Below are 22,786 nucleotides of genomic sequence, written 5' to 3'. Positions count from 1 at the left end.
CACGGGCAGAACCATCGATACTATGTGTGGCCAATCACTAGCCCCCTCTTGAACAAACACCCCTATTCGAAAATCGCGGACCTGGAATAGGGGCAACTCTTATACTTTTGGGGGAGAGTGGTCAAATCGAACCCTTTCCCACTTTTCCATTTTTGTCAACGTAGGGAACCTTAACTTATTGCTACCATCCTCTCTTTACGACCAAACCTCACATGCCGCTATACAAAACGAGGGTTTGAACATCAGACAAAGGTTCGGACCAACATGCATGCGACCAAAAGCAGTCGATGTTCTCCCTCCAATATTGGAGGCTTTTGCCTCGGCTAGATCTGGTGGAGCCTACGGACCCGATTGGATGCAACTCTATTTTGACTCCATCGATCAAACAGCGTACCCCATCAGCTGCATGCTGGACACTTGCAGCCGAAGGTTTACCTGCCATTGCTTAATCACTTACACTACCTTGACCGGACCTGACACCGGCGAAACAACCACACGGCTCAAAGTCTCAAAACACCATGGCTGACTATTCCATCTACGGGGGCCCTAGCGAGGACTGGTTGGCGGTGGAAGCCGACGTCCCCGCTCTTCCCACCGGCCTGCCCGTCCTCGAGACCCAGAAGCTGACGAACGAGATGCGCTCGAAGAGGGCCAAGGACGCCATGGTCGCGCTCGCGGACAAGGTCAAGATCCAGGACCTGACCATCCCGGCGCGCGACGGCTACTCGCTGGAAGCCCGCACCTACCTGTCGGCCGCCGAAGCCGCCGCAGCAGGCGACCAAAAACGGCCGACCTACCTGCACCTGCACGGCGGCGGCTTCCTCCTGGGCACCATCGACGCCGAAGACGCAACCTGCTCCCGCATGGCCCTGGACACGGGCGCCCTCGTCCTCAGCCTGAACTACCGGCACACGCCCCAGTGGACGTACCCGACGGCCTGGCACGACGTCCAGGACGCCTTCCTATGGATCCACCAGCACATCGCGGACCTGGGCCGCGACTCCAGCCGCGTCCTCATGGGCGGCATCTCGGCCGGCGCCTGGCTGACGGCGTCCTTCACCATGGAGATGAACGGGGGCCGGATCGAGCGGCTCGCGGGCCTGCCGCCCGTGGCAGGCCAGGTCCTCATGATCCCGCCCGTCGTGCACCCGGACTGCTACGGGCCGCAGCTGCGCCGGCTGCGCGAGGGCGCCGTCTCGTCGTACGTCGAGAACGAGTTCGCGCCGCTGCTGCCCGCGGCGCGGGGGCGGCTCTTTTGCGAGCTGTTGCAGGTCGAGGACCCGCGGGAGGACGATACGAACCTCAACCCGGGCAATGCGACGGCCGCGCAGGCGCGGAAGGCTGCCGCCGACTACGTTTGGGGTTTGTGGACTGGATCCCTTGCGGGACGAGGGGTTGCTGTTTGCCAAGCTGTTGACCGAGGCGGAGTATGTGTCATTCCTCAGGAATTTCCTTGCCCTGAGTTTTGACTATGTGCTAACCCTCTTGTGCTTAACAGCGTTCCGACAAATATTCACGTTTTCAAAGGGTTGCCCCATGGCTTCCACTCAGTGGGCGATAAGCTAAAAGCATCGGCCCACTGGGCTACTGTGATGCATGGTGGTATCAAATGGGCCTTGGAGCAGCCCAAGGCCAGTGGCAAGTTTGATGTGACTGTCTGGTAATGTTGCGGAGCCTCAAGCCTAGGATTCGGTACGAGAATGCACCTTGACCTAGCAGCATTGATCAGACGTAGAGAGGAGGCTACCTAGACAAGTATCTAGCTCACCTCTGAGGCCAATGGTGGCCAAAATTTACTGAGGCACCCCCTTCGTCATTGTGTCTGCCTTGAAATAGTTTCAGGTCGCTTAATATCTCTTGTGAGTTAAGACATCCGCCGATGCAAAAATCCTGCCGCTGCTCGCCTTCCCTCTTGACTACTGTCTCGATAAAAACACAATGATGTACAACAGTCACACCCAAAAGGACAGCATCTTACCACTCATCATGAGTCCGACAGACTACACCGCCGCCGTAATGGCCGACATCGAATCTGACGGCACCATCTCCATCGGCCGCAACCCAGACTCAGGCTGCTCCTTCCACTTCAACCTGCCCAAAGGCACGTCCGACACCGGTCCCCCTTCTTCCATCATGACCCGGAGACCTGCGCGTGCCAATCCGATACCCACCTGGAAAACGGTCGTTCCTTTTGGAGCTTGCCGTTCTTAGATGATATCAAGAGACGTCTGTGGTTGAAGTGCGAAATCGCCATTGGCAACGACAACCGAACCGATCAGGACGAAGAGAAAGAAAGTTTTCGGTCCGTCACCGTCGATGCCCAGGAGATTGTCGAAGCCATCAGCGATATGGAGGCCCGCGCCGCCATGGTCCTGGCTTGTCGACGTGCTATCGGCATGGAGGTCCCGACCGCCCCCGACTCGTTGCTCAGGCTCAAGGCCCATGTCCTCGTCTCGACAGAAACGAAGCAGGCAGAGATGAGGCTCGGTGGCCATAAGGTAGGCGAGCGGGGTGATGACGCGGCCAGCAACCCGGTACAAGCCAGATGGTACAAGGGCTTGAGAAGGACGCTGGAGAGTTTGGTGGAAGTAGATGGTGAGACATGACAGTGCCGAGAAACTCCACAGGCACTACAGATTGTTATGGTTTTACTCTCAGTCCCAACTCCGGTTGCTCATGGCTGGCGTCAGTGCTGCTTGAGCTTGAGCACCAGCGACAGACATATTGGTGGACTTGCCGATCGTTGCGTGTAAACAGTGCCACGCCAGGTAGTCGCAATGGATAACAGAGGAGATGAATACATTTGATGCAAAATCTCGCTCTGTGTCATCATCTAGTATCAATTTGACGTATGTCCCATGAATCGCCCTTTGATTTCCTTTATAGGTTGTCTTCCAAGCGCCCAACAACTTTCTCGCAGACATCTTTGCGAAGCTCCTTGCTTTCCAGATCGCGGTTGCTATCCACTATCTCGAGATTGATGCAGTACTTTGCTGCCATGAAAATGCGCAATGAATGTGTAAGTCGCACCCTCTGATGAAAACACAAAGCAAGAAAGAGTTTGGCAAAACAATAATAAACCAAAGCAGCCCTACTGCAATGCTGGCAACCTCTGTTGCATTCTTGACACCACCTGTCCATTTTGTTTCACTGCTCGAGGAAGCTAGGAACCTGCTAAAATGCCGGGCCCGCTTCAGGTAAGTGAAGTGTATTTTATAAGAGACTGGTGACTGTATACACATGTGCTGAAACGAAAGTTGATAGTGCATTGTGGACGTAGTCTTGAACACTCAGCACCTCACGGAATGAAGCCATCCCTGAGACGCCCGCTTGACACCGAAAGAAGCTCTCGGGGCCCACAAGTCTCTTGTTACTACGCAAAGATCGCAACATCATTGATTCCTAGAGAAGATGAGTTAGAAAGGGGCGTGGCGATTGGAGTACTGAAGGGAGACGTCTTTCGCTAGGCTCATTCAACATCGATAGGCTCGTGCGACTCGCCATAAAGGGACTGGATCAAGGAGCAGGGGAGGTCAGAGAGGTCCAGTAACCAGAGCCTAACTGTCGGTCGACCGCAAGTCATCCATCCAGAAAACGAAAAGAAACAGGTCTGGATAGGACACCCTGCGCACGCAGAAGCAATGATGGGAATACCAGAGGATTATGCAGACCCAGTAGCGCAAGAGATGATCGTATTCGCTATTGCATGGTGATACCATTTGCCTCAGAACTTTACCAAGGCGGACCGGCTTTAACCGATCATCATTGGAGCTGAGAGGGACGAGAATGACCGGCGGAGGAGACTCCGAACTACTCACAATCATGCATTAGGTGTCTCTCGCGCGTGCTAGACTGGGGAACTATGCCGACGCAGAGCCCATCAATGCTGCATGGCATAGTGAGGCGATCGGACAAGCTATCGGGCCCGGAGCATCCCAGGTCACCCCACTGCAGGAATAACCCGGCAAATGCGTTCAGGCGACAGGGAAGAAGGCACGGGGAGGCGGAGCAGACCCATTGGCCGTGGATGGAACAGGCATAAACGCTGCTGCGTATCGAGGATTCCACGATGGTCATTGCTACTCTCAACACGTATCAATCGTGCTTGAAATCCAGAAGAGATATGCGGAGGCGGAGAAGCTTCTGGAAGCCGTGATGCAGTCAAGAGAAAGGGCGCTGGGCCATGGACGTCCTGCCACTCTTGAAAGATGTTTGAGTATCATCATGGACATCACAGCAGACGGATACGTAGATAAATATGCTTTCTCTTATTTTGATTGTACCAAATTGTACATACATGATCTTCATGTGCTCAACAACCCTGGTTGCGCACATGAGCGGAGGCACAGGCACTTCTTAGAAAGTGACCGTGGTCTGTCTGGTTTGGGGGTATAAAATGAACCGAGTTCGCCGTTTCCCCCTGCCGAGGGGAAATAAAATAAAGAGAAGAAAATCAAAATCAAAACCAGTATGACAGAACACAAGATGGTATCTCCTACAAAAAGCACAATTGTTCCCCAGCCGTTAATTCCCATTGCGTCAAGCAGGCCTTCGAAGAATAGACCCGGCCGCGACGACCCGTTTTTGTTTGACCGACCGACCGTCCAAGCCCTGCCAGAGAGTATCTCTATTGTTATTAGCGCATCATTCCAGATGCCAGAAAAAAAAAGTCGGCGTCACCCGAGCCGGGTGACGCCAAGAATATGGGTGCAGTGATCAAAGTCTGACTTGATTTGCGTCGGCTCACGATAGGGTGTGTAAGTCGACCCTGCCCAGGAGACGAATGTCGCCAAACCAGGCAGATGGCGAGCTCCGTGCTCTGGTCCGAAGCAATTTCGATGTAAAACCAGCCTCTAGCTTAGCGTTTTGGCGATGATAATCCCAGCGATTGACAGCAGCAACTTTTCAACTTTTTTTTCGTCTTTTTCTTGGTATGAAACAGAAAAGGAAAGTTTGTGAAAGAGCGAATAAAGTTGGTGTTGGTGACAGAAGTAAGGAAATCAAAATGAGTGTGTAGAGACCCCCTTTCATGGTAGGGCGTCACGTTGGAGTTGGTTGTGTTTTCTTGCTGCTGTCTGCTGGGATAAATCGCTGCCATTGGCCTCGGCGTCTTGTGGTGCTGGTTAAACCGACTCGAAGCCCTGTTTGCCTCATTGAGTGACAGGCTCGTGGATACTCCTCCTCGTCTCGGCAGAGGGGCGGGGAGAGATCTCTAGCAGCTTGGCGCTACCGCGGCTGAAGTTGCGCAAGTGATCGCCGACCTTGACACTCGTGGCTCTTTGAGGGACACCCGGGTTCTCGCCCTCGGACATATCCTCGTCATCGCTAGGCTGCTCAACACCGACGTGTTTCTCGTCGTCTTCGTATGTTTGGAGGAGCCCTTCTCGACTTCGCATGGTGTCGCGATGGTGCATCACGGTCGGGGTGTGCTTAACGTTTCCCCACTTGGGCGACTGATCCAAATCGTCCTCGTCGTCACTACTTGGCAGAGCCTCGCCGGTGGACTTGCGGCGGAGTTTATCATCCACCACAGTCTTCAGAAACTCGTCGTCAGCAATCGAGTGTTGATCGATTTCGTGTTCTTCGGAATTGCGTGATGGAGAGCCGACGGGGTAGCTTGTCAAAGATGCCTGCACGCCGGATGAGGCGCGCTTGCGGTTACCCATTCGCCCACCGGACAGCCATGAGCCTTCCGAATCTATAGATGCCAAAGACATAGACTGGGGAGGTGGTGATGTCATGGTTTCTTCTCTGTGCATCGAGAGGGGCGTTGCACGATGGCCGGATGTGGGCGTATCGTAACGCATCACGACATCGTCGGGAATTACAGGCAAGGGCTCTGTAAGCACGCCTTCGGCATCAGGAGAAGCGACGCGGGAGTCCGGGGGAGATAGCGGGAGCTCGGGAAGATCCTCACGGAAACGTGACATTGTTCGCTTGGGGACTTTGGAGCTCAACTGTCGTGGCATATAGTTCATGGGCTGAGGAGGTTGGTGAGTTGACATGGAGTCCCGAGATGTGTTGGAGAATGATGAAGGCCCAGAATCACGCTTGTTGCGTCTTCCCCATTTGAAGAAAGACCAAGGCTTTGAGGATGAACCTCCATCCGAGGCCTGTCCTCCGGATTCGGACTCTTCGGACCTCGAGGCAATTCGCATAGATGATGGCGTCGACGCCTTTTCGGCGCTCTCAGGTTTCTCTTGGGCCTCTTTGGGAGATGCTGAACGTTGTTTCTTGGGTCGGATGAGACCCATGAGTCTAGGGCTGGGCGATCGTGACTTTCGGATTTCCGGCTCATTCGCGGGTTCTGGTTGCTTGGGTTGAGGCGCCGCTGCAACCGCGGGGGATAGAGGAATGCTGTCAACCCTATGGAAGTTTTCCAAGGGGCTAGGTGAGCGTCGCTTGGCCTGTGGTTCCTCGGCCGGTCGGGCTGGCTCCTTCTCCTGTCTGCTAGGAGAGTCATTTGACCGCCGTTGTCTGGACGAGGTGACCACGGCAGATGTGGTATCAATGCCAAGACCCATAGTATCACGCCCCAGGACACCCCTTTCTAGATTTTGAGGAGGGGGTGTGCCGTTTCTCGCGGCTTCTGCTTCTTCTGCCCGTTGTCGTTCCGATTTCCTTGCTAGCCGTTTTTCGACTCTTTCTCGATCTCGCTGGGTTTTCCGTTCCCTCCTCCTCTTGTCCCTCTCCATAAGCTCGCGAAGATCGGAGGCACCGAGGTCATCTGCAAGGTCGTCGACTCGCTTGTGGGCTTTCAATGTCGACTCGGGTATCGGGCCCCTTTCGGCCAGCTTCCTCTTCTGCGACCCGGTCCGGAACGGGCCCGAACCTGACGAGGCGCCATAGAGAGGGTTGGATGAGTATCGTAGCGTCGGGCGGGGTGCCAGTGCATCGAGGGAGGACAGCTTCCAGGCGATCTGGTCCGAGTCGGTCGACATGGCCGAGTTGATCGACTCTGGCCCGGGCAGAGAAATATCGGAGTCTCGCTGGTCCCAGGGACGAGCGGGCCCCGTACGGGCTCGCTTGCTTTCCCTCTTCATCGGTCTACCCGAAGTCCAGCTGTCGGTAGCAGGGCGAACAGGCGTTGGTTGCAAGTGGCTCATGGCCTTTACCTCAGCTTCGCGGTCATGATCTTCTTTCCTTCGTTTGCTGGATTTGTGGCGTGGAAGATGTTGGGCGCTGCGTTTGCTGCGGGAGTCGTTGTGGTGGAGGGTGGGAACTCGGTCCCTGATATCCATTTCAGGGTTCTGTGAATCATAAGGGTGGCCGGTGGTGTGGTTGGATGGGCCCTGTTCCCTGTAAATATCATGGTCGCTAAGTGTCGTGGCGGATTTTGGAATAGCGGGCACGGGTGGGACTGGGTCGTGCTGGCTTGGACGAGTCCGCGCGACACGAATTGAGTCCCGACGGCCCGGCGAAAAACTATAGGTGCGGCCCCGCCACTGGTGTTGGTCAGGCAGATCGCCCCGTTGCTGACGTTGCCGCTTGCTAGCTCTGCGACCGGCGACATCCAGTGAAGATGTCGCTGCATCGACGGGACCTGACGAGGTGGCGGGCTCGGTTGCTGCTCGGGGAGGGCCTGGTGCATCGACCGTCTGCCGCCCATTGCCCGGGGGTCGTTTGCGCGACCCTTTGCGGCGGAATGGCCAGATGGCCATTATGCCCTGCGTTGATGTGCAGCTTTTTTATGCAGGTGTGTCGCAGGAGGCGGCGTCTAGCAATGCAAGGTCGTTGCCCTACAAGGGTGTTGGTTGTTGTGCGTGATGCTTTTAGCGGGTGCTGTAGGTATTAACATTATCGCCATTTAGGAGGTCGTGGGGTCGGGAAAGTCAATCCAGGAAAACAGAATTGTCGTCGATTCGACCTATGGGTGCCGGCCGACCACGGTGATTGATTGGTGTCGGTCGACTTGCTTTGAAATGTCGCTGCTGTTGCTGCTGCAGCAGTTGTCGAAAACGAAAGAGCCTCGAGAAACGGGTTACCTTACGCAATGGAGATGCAGTTGCACAGCATTGGGGCGGTCGTGTTTGCGCAACTGTCGAACAGGACCTGGAAAGTGGTTGAACGAGCCAAGGCGAGAGAGCAAAAGGCCGCCTGCTGTTGCCAGAGAGGGATCACAAGTGAGGGCAGCAGATACGGATCGACCGTATTGAAACGCCCGGGCTTTACGTCGGCCGGGAAAATAGCGAACTTTAACAGATTGCTGCAAATTGGCGTATTTGCATGGCAATGCTCCCCGTCGCGCTGTGTGTGTCGTCTTGTCTAGTATTTGATGCGGAATCCAGCGCGGTAGGTTGGCAATCGAGATTTGCGTGCGTTCTGGAATGGCTAGGTTTCACTCAATTCTTCGCTCAATGCCGGGTGGGTGGGGGATGATACAATCTATCATAGGGGAGGAGGGAAGGTCGAGGCAGCAAAAATGTCCTTGGTTCCGGGGGTCCTCGACTGCTAAAAGAGAGGAGCATGAAAAACAGGAACAGGAACTGATGAACTGCGAACGGGGCAGACCAGGGGAGGCGGAGGGGTGATATGTGATCAGGACGGGTGGTGGTAGCAGTGGTAAGATGGCGAATGGGTGTTGCCCCGGCTGTGGGCGATGGGAGATGGATGCTTATTCTATGGCGATGCCATCCGTTCACTCCTGGGTGGCAGTGGCGTGGCCAACAGGGAATGGCTGCTCTTCTTGACTTATTTTAGAATTCCCCCAAGGCACAGCGAAGAAGAAATACCACACACTGCTTCTTCTTGCTCCCCTGCTGTCCGTCCACGTCCAAGACCCTACCTTAACAGGAAAGGAAGCAAGTACATTCAGTTCGAAGTCAGCTCTGAGTGCCCTGTAAGGAGAGAGGGGGGCTAAGGGCTGGCTGTCCCATTCTTCCCATCCCGCTTCTTGTTCTGCTTTTTCCTCCCCCATGTCCATCCATCAATTCAATATTGGAATTGAATTGATGATTGACTTCGGTCAATGTATCGGTACAAACCATAAAGTCGGGAGGCAGGTACCAGAGCCAAACAACCCACCTGTTCCCTGCTCTCACGTTCTAGCGGGCGTGTTACGCACCGGTACCTACAGGGCTCCTGGGCCGCACAGAGACTGGGCGGTGCCAATCACCAATCGTGGTGGGGGCGTTGGGAAATCTCGTTTCTGCTACCACTACCAGACAAGTACCGCTAAAACGCCAAGTACCTCAAACTTCCATCGATTGAGGGCCGATGGCTGAATGGCCAATGCTGCTAACAGCTTCCGGAGCTGTGAATACTAATACACACTTAGTAATAGTACACCCCAGCGGGCATAAGAGGCAAAAAACATTCGTACAGCGTGTTACGTGTTGGCCCCAGGTTAAGATGGAAGAACAGTCGTAGTGCGATGTAACAACCCAAAATTCCCAGACCTAGAGAGGCTCCAAGCCGAACTGGCCGCTGGCCGCGCTCGCGATACCCTACTCTGAACCTTACCCTTGTGTATGTGTATCGCGTCGTCCACTGGCACGCAGGCGCTAGCTCGCCGTGACTCGGAATCAATTGATCTGCTTGGAGGAGGTTTCCTATTCCGAGCTCCTCCTGCGACATATTCGGCGGACCTGCTGTTGTTGTGGCCACACAATCGGCCCATCCCTGTTACGCAACCACATCGAAAAAATATCTCGGATGCTGGTAGGTAACGAACGACAGGCATCTAACTCGCCCTCTTGCTGTTACATACATACAATACACCCTTACGACCTCGGAGAATGTGTCGGTGATGCCAACTGATGGAGGTATGTAGCAGGGAGAGAGGTAGCGGTACCTGAATATTCCCGCAGCACAAGTTACAACCCCTGCACGCACCAGTCGACAGGCCTCCCCATCTGCCTTTCGTACATATGTACCAGTGACAGACCCCTGGACGACAGACCTCTTGATGCAGATCGTATTCAGAATCGGCTAAGCGGCCAGGGTTGAGGGGGCGTGGTTAGGTGGTCACTTAGTGCCCTCTCGTTTGTGACAGAGAGAGAACGAGAGCGAGCGAGCGACAAATAGGTCGTATTACTGTGCTGTACGCTGTAATGCCGCATCCTCGATAGCACACACCAGTCTGCTGGCAACGCGGCTGGCTCATTCTTTGCTTCCTACTATGATGTGATGCCATTATCCAAAAGTTCACGCTTCAACATAGCCAATTAGTCGCGACAGAAGTTATGGAGGACGATGTCTTTGGCAGTCTGGGATATGTCGCGCGACAAGTTCCCTCCGAGCCCCTTAGGCGGCCTGCCGTTGCAAGGCCCCGACCAGTGCCACCGCCACGAAGTTTGGGGAGGTTCCTCAAGTCAGAAACCCTAGGACTCGCAGTGGCCGTCCAGGTTATTATTATACATACCATATTCCAGCCAAGCCTGATCAGCTAACCCGCTGGCTGCTTTTACTAATCTGGGAACCAACTGTGCTTTGACGCATGGTTTTCCCATTGCTTTTGAGGCTATTCTGCGGCTATCTCGCTGAGAACAATCTCACTTGGTAAAAAGTACGTATTAGAGACAGCCACATCTGGGGTCACAACACGCATGATAGAATCGGCTTCTGCTGAAAGGAAAAACAACAACACTTCCAATTCGGCTACGGGAAATCGCAGGGTAGGCCGGAAAGGCACATATCTCATTTCACATACTCCATCTAGATCGGGGTTGCTCGCATTTGGACGTTTGGCGAAAACGTGGCGAGCGCCCTACCGCCTTCGACTACCTCTTCCGCAAGCCCATTGCCCACGGCAGCTCCTGTTTTCGCAGGCACGGCAGTCAATACCCCCTCCTCAAATTGTCTCGCAAAGCTGCATATACCCTACCACGTAAGTACCTACTCTACCAATCTATATAACCCACCGCCGCTCGAGCCAAGTATGAGGGTAGGTATAAACTTGATGCCATCGTCGATGTCGGGCCCCCTAAGCGCCGTGATTTGCGATGTCGGGTTACTTCTGCACTGGATACTGGATATGCCTGGGCGCGTTATGTCATGGTCGAGTAAGGTAACAAAAAAAACTGGCTTGGCCCCCGGGCGGTCCAGATGCGTCGTTTCGGGGTTGTGACCGATCAGCAACGGGTTTGTGTGTCGAGAGAGGCAGTGATTGGCATTCGCCCATGCCAGGGCCCCGAGGGCTAGGCCTCCTTCCCAATCGGCGTCACGGTGGATCTCGCGTGTCCTGCTGGGTTACGCCCAACGTCACCGCGCACGCCATTCTCTTGGGTACCGTGCAGGGCAAGGTAAGGTTTTCGTAGATTCCAAGAATCTCAATGGGCCGCACACGCGATCTACTGTTACGTGATCATTGTCGCTCATCGAAGCTCGGCCTCGGCAGTGTCATCACAACGACTCTCCCCTGAGACGACAGGAGTGCAGGCCTGGACGTTCCAAGGGGGCAACATCGGCCTCGTGCCGTGGGGTCTCATGCGGGGATATTCAATTCTGCACAGCTGTTAAAGCATGCCGTTGTGCCTGTCAGACTGACACGTAGTGCGCAGATGCGCGACACGCATTTTTCCTTGACCACGGAGCCAGTAAGATCTTCAGAGGCGATGGCGATAAGTGGCATGTCTTAATTAGATACAGTATGCAGATCATGAACTAGAAGTCTCCTCGGAACCCTGTAGTGGTACCGACGAACCGGGGATGTTCCAATATCGTTGGAACTCGGCTGCACGCAAGCTCGAGTGCAAGTCACATCGTCTTCAAACGTTGATCCTTCTACCACCGGTACGTCCGGATATCTGCCACCTGGACATGGGACGTATCAAAATCGACGCCCTCTGTGATTCGTCTTAGCTAGAACACTAGAAGGATGGACAACGGCCGAGTATCGCTGCTGATTGGATATGCCGTTTGAAGGAGGTGCCGTGGCACCGGTGCGTGTGATTACATTACGTCTTTCTAGTTTCCAGATGATTACCCTTCGTTTTTCTGCCACTATCAACGCCCCGTAATTCGATTGGTGATGCGCAGGTCGAACATTCGAAGGATTGTCCCTGGGGCGCATTCGATGATGCACAAGATTCATGGCTAAAGATTCGGTGCCTTGCTAGGCTTGTGAGTCCAGAGGCCTGAGTAATGGGCGGCGGCCATCTTTCTCACTGCGAGGAAACCAATTGGTCCAACCAGAAATGAGCCTCATTTGCCAACTTCAGCTCTGGGCGGTATCTGGGCATGTTTACGCACACACCAAGTGACAGTATTGCTGACATGCTCGGACAGTATACATACTTTCGATGTGATACGCCAAGATGGAAGCGGAGAGAAATAGTAGTAGCAACTGGTTTTCTGGCCGGCTATTATTTCCCCGTGTCTTAACGGCAGGCATCGTAAAAAGCCGGACTGTTTCGCCAGCAATCCGGCTCCATGCTCCCTCAACAGCCAGCAGCTTGACTCGCTGGCACGGCTTGTGGGTGGATCGGCCATATATTTGTTTCGTAGGGCAACTTTTTAGAGCTGCGTTGGAGCTGGGAGCTTAGCTATAGCATGAAGCGTTAACGACCTGGGCCACCCCTCCTAAGGACCCTGAAACGGAGATTTAAATGGCCCATCAGCCCGGGCCAGAGCCCAACGTGTGTGGACTAGATCTGAAAGATCCCACGGGCCTCTTCCGGCCTCGCGCTGCCGGATGCCCGGTCCCATAGGTTGGCAAGTCCGGTCTCAAGCTATATTGTAAGGCGGACTCTGTCTGTGATGATCATTTGCCACGCGGAGCTGCTATTCCTCTGGTCCCGTCTGCCTGGTGCTTGTTGGTTCTTTTCAACCCCAGGTCTAAGTGAAACGCTGTTTACTGGACGAACTGTCCCGTCATCTGCTGCTTATCGTTGCTTTTTGTTGCATTAGACCTATGCAGGCAAGATTGAAAATCCGGCAACTGGACCGAATCAAATCCATCATTTCCAAGTAACTGTCCAGCTGTGCGGACGAGTCTACTGTAGTCCGAGACGCAGGAAAGAGGTTCTCCGGTCTGTGCGTGCTGTAGAATGAAAAAGTTGAGGGATTGAGGCAACCAACAGATACCTTGGCTGGACAACTTCTGGGAGGCGGATGTGGGTAATGGGTCACTCGAAATTGATGTTGAGAAATTCAAATTCCATATTCCATCAGAACCATGGTCAGGACTATATCAATGTTATTATTAGGCCCGAATTTGCTGCAAGTTGGACACATTTTGACATCCGTGGATACTTCTCTTCTGCAGACCCTGTCCTTGCAACTGGGAACTTCCGGTCTGTATTTTGAGTTTATTTGCCAGCTGGGAGGAAGTTTTCAGCCAGCTGGTGGGCAGCTCAATTGGCAGCCGCTTGTCGCCAAGGGCAACGCGACTTCCCCATGTTTACCAGAAGAAGGTAAAGTGGTGTCAAAGTCATTTTTGGTTTAGGAAACATTTGAACGAAATCTGGCATGTGACTCTAAAAACGCCCATACAACACATTGACTTCTTCAAGACATCAACTGATACACGATACGCTCACACGAACCATTGCGATTGGAACTGGGTCTTTTCATAGACCAAACTGAATAGAGCGTGGGGGAATACGACAAACAGAACCAGCACTCAACGCAACACCGCCATCATGTCGTTCAATCCGCGTATGTCAATCATACCGCCGTCGCAGACCACATCGCGTACGACGCGCAAAAAGGAAGAGGAGGCAGATGCGTTCATGCGCCTGCCCGACAAAGAGATTGTCGGATGCATAACAGACATCGGAATCCCTTTCACCGTGGCCGACCTGAACAAGCCCAACGCAGTCCAGGTGCAGATGATATTCGAGTGGTTCGCCGAGCTGCTCCTCAACGCGACGCGCGAGTCGGTCGAGCCGGCCATGCGCGCCGCCGCCGAGGACATCTGCGGCGACTACCCAGACGTCGTCCCGCCCGACACGCGCAACCTGATGGGCTTCTACGTCTCCCTCCGTCGCTTGCTGCTGGAGTGCGGCGTCACCGACTTCAGCTTCACGGACCTCTACAAGCCTACCCACGACCGCCTGGTCAAGATCTTCAGCTACCTCATCAACTTTGTCCGCTTCCGCGAGAGCCAGACCAACGTCATCGACCAGCACTTCAACAAGGCTGAGACCACCAAGACTCGCATCGAAGCACTCTACGAGTCAAACCAGGAGATGGAGGTCCGGCTGGCCGACATGAAGCAGAACCGCAGGGCACTGGAGGCGCAAGCGCGCGAGAAAACGGCCAGGAATGAGGAGCTGAAAAAGACATTGCTGGATCTGCGACGGAATCAAGAGAAGGTTGCGGCAAGGCTGGAGGAGGCGAAGGCGCGGAAGGGCGAGCTGGCGCAGAGGCTGGAACAGAAGACGGCCGACAAGCTGCACCTGAAGCAAGAAAGCGCAAAGCTTCGGCCATACACCTTGCAAAGTCCAACCGCTCTGCAGACCAGTCTCACAGAGCTCAACAATACGCTCAACTCCGACAAGGGTCACATCGACGCTTTGGACCGCAGGGCCCGCGCGTTGCAGACGTCAACGGATTCCTTCACCGTAGTCGCGGCCGATGTGGCCTCTTGCATCAAGCTGCTCGACGAGATATCTACGGAGCTGTCCAAGGAGGAGGAAGAAAATGCGCGAAATTCCAAGCAACGGGATGCACTCTCCGAACGCGGTAACAACGTCAAGGAGGTCGAGCGCACAGAGGCCCTGCTCCAGCGCCAGCTGTCAAAATGGAACGAGAGGACGGAGAAACTGCGCGACCAAAGCCGGGAAAAGGCACACGAAGCCAAGGAAAAAATGGAGGAACTGCGAGCGCTGCACAAGAAGTTGACCGAGGAGCGGTCGGCCAAGGGCACTGAAATGGAGAGGCGGCGCGTGCGCATCGAACAGACGGAGAAGAAGGTAACTAATCCAGCCCATCCCAGAAACCGAGTGCTTAAAATGCTAACCCAAATATCCTAGATGATGGACCTCAAGGAGAACATCGAGAACGAGGTTCGCAACGCCTATGACGAGTATCTCAAGATGGAGTCGCATATCAAGCTGTACATCACGGAGATGGAGCAGGCTATCTGAGTGGTCTGTGGAGTGTTTACGATAATGTTACGATTGATGAAAAGATACCCCTGGAGTATTTGGACTATGGCGTCAGGTGTTCGAGTGGTGCAGACAGTTGTATAGGCCTGTACGAAATAGGACAACAATGACCATACACGAGACCAATAACGAACGTGATATCAGATGATATGCCAACATGCTATGGCTCGGTGCGCCTCATATGTCAATACTTGCGGCACTTGCCACTAAGAATTTGAACTAAACCCCTTGATCTTCAAGTTCTTCATCCCACTCCCCCTTAGCAAAGTGACACCACCGACTCAGGACCCTTCCGACCTCAACCGCTCTTCCGGACCAACCACCTCCCTCGTCGGCATCAAACAGTCCCGGCCTGAGTGGTACGCCTCCGCTGAGTATGGGTACTTTCTCCCTCAGGAGCTCCTGCAAAGCTTGCTCGCCCCTAACCTTGTTCCTCCTCGCATCCTCGTGAGTTTCATCGCCCAAGGTGAGATCATGGTCACGAGGGCTTTGGTACGGCGAGGGCGAGGGCCCAGGCGGATCGGCCACCTCGACGCGCCACCCGAGCCGCCGGCCCGTCTCGGCCACGGCCGCGCACGTGGTGCCCAGGCCCTGTGCGCTCCACTCGCTCGTGTCCCGGTGCAGGGCCACGAGGCCGTAGAGGATCAGGTGGGGCGGCCTGCGCGCGGTGGGGGAGCGGAAGGAGGATGGGGGTGGCGGGATGGGGTTGGAGGAGGATGAGGTGGGTGAGAAGACGGCTAGGTAGGACCGCAGGTGCGTTACCGTGGGCGTGTAGATGGTCCTGATGTGTCGCGATATGGAGAGCTGGTATAGTGGGGAGGATAGGAGTCTAATGTTTGGGTCTGGCGGCGGCGGCGGCGGGCGTGGCGGTACTTGTTGTTGATGTTGCGTCTGAGGTCCTTGTATTGGGGTGTCGTGGTTATCAAGATTGGATTCTTCTTCCACTATGCTTCCATTGCCTGGTATGGGCTGTTGGTGTTGTGTCGTCTCATTGGCGAGTGCTTCTAGAAACACGGCCCGCGAAGAGCAGATTACGAGCGTTGTCGGGTAGACATGGTGGTCCAGGATGTAAGTGAGCAGCTCCGATGGCAATGCTGGTGAGAGGACCAGCACGTTGGCGGACTGCATGGATAATAGGTTGTAATAATGCGTGCTATTGTAGATGCATGTTTTGGTAAATACTTGGCTAGGCAATGGTATCCACTGTAGAAGGGAAATATGGTCAATGATCAATAAATCTTCAAATGCAGGCTCATTGTATGGCGTTGTGGTGATGGCATTTGGCATTTGCAGGTATCACACTCACTGCACAAGGGTCCTAAGGTTCGTCCAGGCGCCCTGTCCGTCCCGCTAATCGAGAGCTCGGCCGTCGCACACACAAAAGAAAAGCCCCGCCAACGATTCAGCAGCTGTAGCAGCAGCAGCTTCCGGCGGCCGGGGGTCCTCTCTCGATTACGTACGTCACATTCATTATTATTTCCTACAGACATACCACATCTTCCCCGGCAGTATAGTCCTCCTATTCCGGCACACGACAAACAGCAGCAAGGGAGCTGACTGTGCGTCCAAGCCGACTCTTTTCTCTTCTATTCACCATGGAGTCCATATCGCGCATCTCGAGTCTGCTCGAGAGTGGTAAGCAAATGGCTCCCGCTCTCTGCCCTCTCTTTCTTTCCCCATCATCGAGAGCTTGAAGCTAATCATGGACGATCGACAACCATACAGCACGCGAGCTCACCCTAGACGCCGCCCAAGCCGCCCGAAGCAGCACCCGCACCGCGACCAAGTCGCTCCCGACCGCCCACCTCAAGAAGCTCCTCGACAGCCGCAATGAGCGCGAGATCCAGGACGGCCTGCGCCGCGTCACCGCCATGATGTACCGCGGCCAGCGCACCCTGCCCTTCTTCTCGTCCGTGGTCAAGAACGTGGCCTCGCCCAACCTCGAGATCAAGAAGCTCGTCTACATCTACCTCATCCACCACGCCGAGCAGGAGCCCGATCTCGCCCTGCTGTCCATCAACACCATCCAGAAGTCCCTGTCCGACGGCAACCCCCAGGTCCGCGCCCTTGCCCTCCGCACCATGTCCGGCATCCGCGTCCCCGTCATCTCCCAGATCGTCTCGTTGGCCATCAAGAAGGGCGCGGGCGATATGTCGCCTCTCGTCCGCCGTGCCGCCGCTCTCGCCATACCGAAGTGCTACCGCCTCGAGCCCGCCTGCCTGCCCCAGCTGCTCGAATACCTCTCCGGTCTGCTCGGCGACAAGCAGTACTTCGTCGCCGGCGCCGCCGTGTCCGCCTTCCTCGAGATCTGTCCAGAGCGCCTCGACCTGATCCACAAACACTACCGCAGTCTGGTCAAGAAGGTCGTCGATATGGACGAGTGGAGCCAGCTGGCTATGCTCCGCCTAATGACTGTCTACGCCCGCAAGTGTTTCCCGAGGCGGACGCGGAATGCTAAAACCCAGGACACATCGGGCGACCTCCAGGACTTCTATGGCGACGGCAGAACGGCCGCTCCTGGGGGGAGCGAAGAAACCGTGGTTCTAGATCCCGATCTGGCCTTGCTCCTGAACACGATCAAGCCCCTCTTGCAGAGTCGTAACTCGGGAGTCGTGCTGGCTGTGGCACGATGCTACGCAAACATCGGCACCCCCGAATACACGAAGATGGCAGTCGGCCCGCTGGTCGCATTGATGCGTTCGGCGCAGGACATCGAACAGGTGGCCCTCTACAACATCGTGTCCGTCTGTCTGGTGCATCCGGCTTCCTTCGTCAAATACGCCTCGCATTTCCTGGTTCGCGCCACGGACAGCGCGCCCGTGTGGGAGCTCAAGCTGGAGATCCTCACCCTCATCTTCCCCCACTCGCCTCTCCACACCAAGAGCCTTATCCTCAACGAGCTCGAGCACTTCTCGCGCGGCACGAATAAGGCCCTCGTGCGCGAGGCGGTGCGAGCCATCGGGCGATGTGCGCAGACCGACCCCGCCACGGCGCCGCGGTGCATGCGTCTTCTCTTGGGCCAAATAACAAGCCTGGACGGCACATTGGCCGCGGAATCGTTGACGGTCATACGGCATCTCATCCAGCAGGACCCCGAGGCCCACATGGGCACCGTGGTGCGGTTGGCCAAGAACCTGGATTCTGCCACGGACCCGCAGGCGCGCGCGACCATCATCTGGCTGGTCGGCGAGTTCGCCGGTCTCAACGGCGAGGACAATATCGCCGCGGACGTTCTTCGCATTCTGCTGAGGGAGTTCACGGACGAGTCCGAGATCGCGAAGCGGCAGATTGTCCTGCTGGCCGCCAAGGTCTATCTGCATCACATCAATCGCGAAGCCGAGAAGTTGCAGCAGGAACAACAGCAAAAGCAACAGGAGAAATTGGCATCGGAAGAGAATGGCGACGATGAGGACAGGCCCCAGTCTCCTGCGCCTGCTGTCCAAATGCCGTCGGAAGACCACCCCATCGCTAAGCTGTGGAGCTATGTGCTGCTGCTCGTGCGCTACGACACCTCATACGACCTGCGCGACCGCACACGCCTCTACAAGGCGCTCCTCGAGGTGCCGCAGCTCGCGACTCTGATGCTGCTCGCGCCCAAACCCGCGCCCCAGGCCCTCAGTCCGTCTGAGACGCGCAAGGGTTTGCTGCTGGGGTCCTCGGCCCTGGTCCTGGCCGGAGGCGGCGGTGTGCACGGTCTGCGCGGTTACGAGCCATTGCCCGCCTGGGTTGAGGAGGGCCGAGAGCCTGACCCGAAGTTGCGGGGAGCGCAGGAAGGCGGTCGGCCCGAGTACGGCGAGGGTTTGTCCCGCGGCTCTATACCTGCATCGCAGCGGCTGGACGAGACCTCTCCTTCCTCTTCCTTCAGGGGCATGGAAGCCGCCGGCGCGGGCAAGAGTAACGGGTCCGGCGCCAAGACGCTGGACGATTGGTTGGCTGAGGATGAGGGCGATAGTGAGGAAGAAGAAGAGGAGGAGTCCGGTGAAGAGGAAGAGGAAGAATCCGGCGAGGAATACGAAACGGATGATGGGGGAGAAGAGGAGGGTGGTGATGACGACGAGGACGATAGTGAAGGGGAGAAAGGGGAGCTGCAGCGGTTCCTTGATGACTGAACGACGTCCTAGGTCCTACGTTAGCTGGCCGTACCTTGAAGCAGAGTTAAATGAAAATCAATATTCAAAATGGTGCATTCTCATGGCGACATTGTAATCTGTGTCTTTCTCGTGAAGAGTAGTAAGACTCAGTACCTCTCTGGAGGGAAGTAACAAAGGTTGGTGCAAGTCACATGCCCAAAACCATCATGTCTGGGCATGTCATTGTGAGAGATGTCTCATCGATCGTGTGTCAATAGAGCACCAAAATATGGTGCGAATAATGGTTGCATTAAAATAATTTATCTTTCTAAGAAATTTCTATGAAATGCACCATGACGCCTTGTCCCCGTTGATCTAAAAAGGTTCCTAGTAACACATGATGTCTGAATAGCTCCTTTGACAAAAACCCATGCCTGCGAGCGAGTACCCATTTTCAACCACACACCTGAACCGAACTCCGTTTCTCCTAAATCACAACAAACCATCAACTCCTGTGCCTAGCCATACCGAGGATGCCATCGAACCCCCTATAAACATGATTCCAATTCTATAGAGCAACTGCAACCGCGGTGACGACAACCCCCGACTTCTTCTTTGGCAGGAGGCCATCGCCTTCTACCACCAACGGCCCATCTCCAGTCTTCGTGGAATCAACGCTCGTTACACCAGCAACATCCATCATGATGGACGACGCAGCCGATCCTCCAGACTCGGATTCACCGTCGTTGACACTGCTATCATCATCGCCGCCATTGATGCTGCCGCCGGAGCTCGAGGTCGACTCCGACCCCGAAGCCGCCTCGCTCTCGCTATACAGCTTCTCCATCGCGACCGTCTGGAGCGAAACATCAAGCTTGAGCAGGAACTTCCCCGCGCCCCGGAAGACGCGCTCGAGGTACTCGTCCGCCTCGAACCCGGCGTCGAGGGTGTCGTCGCGCGACGAGCGGAAATCGTAGGCGTGCGAGCCAAAGTGCGCAAACAGCGCGTTGCAGCTCCGCTGCATGCGGCGGGCTTTCGTCAGGTTCCGCGCGAGCTTCGCGTTGCCGGACACAGCGGCCCAGGCGCGGCCGAGGGCGACGGGCACGGCCTGGTGCACGAAGTCGGCCAGGGAGAGCCAGAGGGCGTTTTGGCCGTAGTAGCGCAGGTCGGGCTTCATGGTCGGGTGGGCGGGGAGGCGTGCGCTGGTCATGATGCGGTAGACCTGGACGGCGTGGATGTTGTGCTGGATGCCCGTCGTGGCGTGGAAGATGCGGAGCGGGTACGAGCCAGAGGAAGCCGAGGAGCCGCTCTTCTCGGTCTGCGGCTGCGGGACGTCGGCCAGGCAGGTCGACACCAGGCTCATGGCCACGCTGTCGACGGGGACGATGTCGAGGACGGTCTCGAGGTTGCCGCGCACGACGCGCAGGACGCCCATCCAGACGCCCGTAAAGACGCCCGTGACGGCGGCGAAGCTGTCGATCCAGCCGGGCATCGGGTACTGCCACGCGGCCGAGACGATGCTGGGCCGCACCACGGTCAGGGGCAGGCCGGCGCGCGCCTCGGCCACGACGTGCTCGGCCAGGCACTTGGTCAGGGTGTAGAGGTTCGGGTGGCCCGTGAGCTTCAGGGCGGCGTCGCCCGACAGCGCGCCCGACCGGAGCCGCTCGCACAGCTCCGCGGCGGGCAGGGGCAGGGGCACCAGTTGCTCGTGGATCGGCGCCGTGGTCCAGGGCGTCACGTAGGCCGTCGACGTGAGCACGGCGTGCTGCAGCTGGGGGCAGCGGCGGGCCAGGGCCAGGAGGTTCAGGGAGCTGCCGACGTTCTCGCGCAGCAGCACGTCGGCCGCGGCGCTGAAGGAGATGCTCGCGGCGCAGTGGATGATGTGGTTGGTGTTCTTGTAGAGGTACGCCGCGTCGTCCTTGTCGGCGATGCCGCAGTCGTCTTCGCCCATGTCGCCCTCGACGACGCGCACATCGTCGACCCACGAGGGCGGCAGCAGGCTGAAACACGGCGACTTCTCGGCCAGGTCGAGGAACCGCTCCCGCGCGCTCTTGGTCTTGTTGGCCCGCACGAGCACGACGATCTTGTCAAAGGGGAAGCTGGTCCGGCAGCGGAAGAGGGTCTCGACCACGACCTTGCCAACGAAACCGGTCGAGCCGGTGATGAGGATTACGTTTCCCATGATGATGAAGTATAAAATGGGTTTTAAAGAGCGTGGAGAATAGAAGAAGAAAGTGTATAAGGCGCTGATAGATGCTTTGTGGTTGTTGATATCCAAGAATCGAATCCCAAAACCGGTCGAGATCGGCAGGCCCTTTATATCCATCCATGCTGCCAGAAGCCTCTGTCGCCCTATCCCCTATGACGATTACGATGGGATACCGGCCGCACGGTGGAGAGCCTGGGTGCTTGGCATCTACGTTCTGGCACTACGTGTAATCAATTTCGGCCGGTAGTCATGAGTCGAGGGCGACAGGACTGATGACAGTTAGCCCGTTGAGGATTTGAGGTAGCCCGGAAGACTGACAGGCGAGAGCTAACGACGAGAGCGATAAGCCCTCCATCTTGATGGGTTGGCTGTGCTGTCAACAAGGTGCGCATCCGAAATGGCCAATAACAACCAAAGTGCTGCCAAGAGGAAGGGCGGTCTCTGGTGTAGTTGCCCATCGGCCAGGTGATAGAACATCTCTAGTCTCGTGCTCGATGCTGAGATGGCTATTGTGCCCGCCAAGCATTGTCATCTCTTAGAGTTGCCGACAAGAGAAACGGCCGAGATTGACCGTCTCTTAGGAGAGAGAGAGGGAGACGCTGCCAAGCAAGGCCGCACATTGCCGCATGCACTTGTACAGCCTCCCATTCCGGCGCCTGTACCTCTTCCCAGAGGCGGCGATTGTAGGTAAACAACGGAATAGGTAAAGTAGGTAGGCTGACATCATCTTGAAACCCGGCGACCGGGCCTGCCAAGATAAGCATACTGATCCGGCTCTCGACCTGGGAAAAGGCAAATCGAGTGTCTAGTGAATCGCCTTCATTCGTTGTGGCGGATACAGAATGAAAAGCCTCGGCAGTTGCGCCTTTACAATTCCTTCGACATCCGACCAGAAAGGGGTTATTGAGGGGAAGAAGAGAAGATTGAGATCAGCATTTCCGTCGAGTAAAGTTGTCCTGAAACTGATGGCTTTGGTTCCGAACTCAACTTCGGTCTAGCGTTTTCGCCAACCAGCTAGATGGATCCAAATGCTACAAGTTCAAACTCACCACAATGAGTGGCGTTTGCTCTTTTTTCTCTTCTAAACATGTCATGACGTGCCAGATTTGTCGACACCTAGTTGATTGCCGCGACACGAGAAATGGGGGCTGCCATTGAGTGAGGTATGGGACAGCCCGCAGCGGACATGGCGGTAATGCGATCCTGGAGGCAGCCACCCACCGGCAAATGGCATGATGATCGTGACAGCAACTCGCTGTGGGAGTCACCATAACTATGTCCACGATTCATGCCCTTGAGGTTTCGAGGAGTATGGATCGGTTCCAGAAACTTGCGGTATTGTGTTTTATTTATTTATATCTTCATTAAATCGATTACAGCAAAGTTGAGCAGGATACAACCCGGGTATCTTACAAGCTCGCTGCCATGCCATTACTCAACATATGCATGTAACG

General features: G+C 55.7%; 7 protein-coding genes across 7 annotated transcripts; 3 read left to right on the top strand and 4 right to left on the bottom strand.

Annotated features, from left to right (window-relative positions):
* Positions 1-518: 518 nt before the first annotated feature.
* Positions 519-1,664, top strand: PG997_007997 (uncharacterized protein; the record flags this gene model as incomplete). The annotated part of the gene is made up of 2 exons (XM_066812312.1): positions 519-1,366; positions 1,499-1,664. 2 exons carry the CDS (start codon positions 519-521, stop codon positions 1,662-1,664), a joined length of 1,014 nt encoding a protein of 337 aa, XP_066667654.1.
* Positions 1,665-2,207: 543 nt separating this feature from the next.
* On the bottom strand, positions 2,208-3,269 carry PG997_007996 (uncharacterized protein; the record flags this gene model as incomplete). The annotated part of the gene is made up of 2 exons (XM_066812311.1): positions 2,208-2,630; positions 3,096-3,269. 2 exons carry the CDS (start codon positions 3,267-3,269, stop codon positions 2,208-2,210), a joined length of 597 nt encoding a protein of 198 aa, XP_066667653.1.
* Positions 3,270-5,150: 1,881 nt separating this feature from the next.
* PG997_007995 (uncharacterized protein) lies at positions 5,151-7,661 on the bottom strand (the record flags this gene model as incomplete). Its single annotated transcript, XM_066812310.1, has 1 exon — positions 5,151-7,661. The coding sequence occupies one exon, from the start codon at positions 7,659-7,661 to the stop codon at positions 5,151-5,153; it is 2,511 nt and encodes an 836-aa protein (XP_066667652.1).
* Positions 7,662-13,583: 5,922 nt separating this feature from the next.
* Positions 13,584-15,032, top strand: PG997_007994 (kinetochore protein nuf2; the record flags this gene model as incomplete). Its single annotated transcript, XM_066812309.1, has 2 exons — positions 13,584-14,858; positions 14,919-15,032. The coding sequence occupies 2 exons, from the start codon at positions 13,584-13,586 to the stop codon at positions 15,030-15,032; spliced, it is 1,389 nt and encodes a 462-aa protein (XP_066667651.1).
* Positions 15,033-15,272: 240 nt separating this feature from the next.
* PG997_007993 (uncharacterized protein) lies at positions 15,273-16,181 on the bottom strand (the record flags this gene model as incomplete). Its single annotated transcript, XM_066812308.1, has 1 exon — positions 15,273-16,181. One exon carries the CDS (start codon positions 16,179-16,181, stop codon positions 15,273-15,275), a length of 909 nt encoding a protein of 302 aa, XP_066667650.1.
* A 467-nt stretch (positions 16,182-16,648) lies between these two features.
* PG997_007992 (uncharacterized protein) lies at positions 16,649-19,162 on the top strand (the record flags this gene model as incomplete). Its single annotated transcript, XM_066812307.1, has 2 exons — positions 16,649-16,688; positions 16,779-19,162. 2 exons carry the CDS (start codon positions 16,649-16,651, stop codon positions 19,160-19,162), a joined length of 2,424 nt encoding a protein of 807 aa, XP_066667649.1.
* Positions 19,163-19,691: 529 nt separating this feature from the next.
* On the bottom strand, positions 19,692-21,305 carry PG997_007991 (uncharacterized protein; the record flags this gene model as incomplete). Its single annotated transcript, XM_066812306.1, has 1 exon — positions 19,692-21,305. One exon carries the CDS (start codon positions 21,303-21,305, stop codon positions 19,692-19,694), a length of 1,614 nt encoding a protein of 537 aa, XP_066667648.1.
* Positions 21,306-22,786: the final 1,481 nt, after the last annotated feature.

The sequence above is a fragment of the Apiospora hydei genome (genome assembly GCF_038363865.1).
Source record: "Apiospora hydei strain CBS 114990 chromosome Unknown utg000006l_segment0_segment0, whole genome shotgun sequence".
Lineage (NCBI taxonomy): Eukaryota > Fungi > Ascomycota > Sordariomycetes > Amphisphaeriales > Apiosporaceae > Apiospora > Apiospora hydei.
Note: the sequence above shows the minus strand (reverse complement) of the source record. Positions and strands in the feature narration are given on the sequence as shown.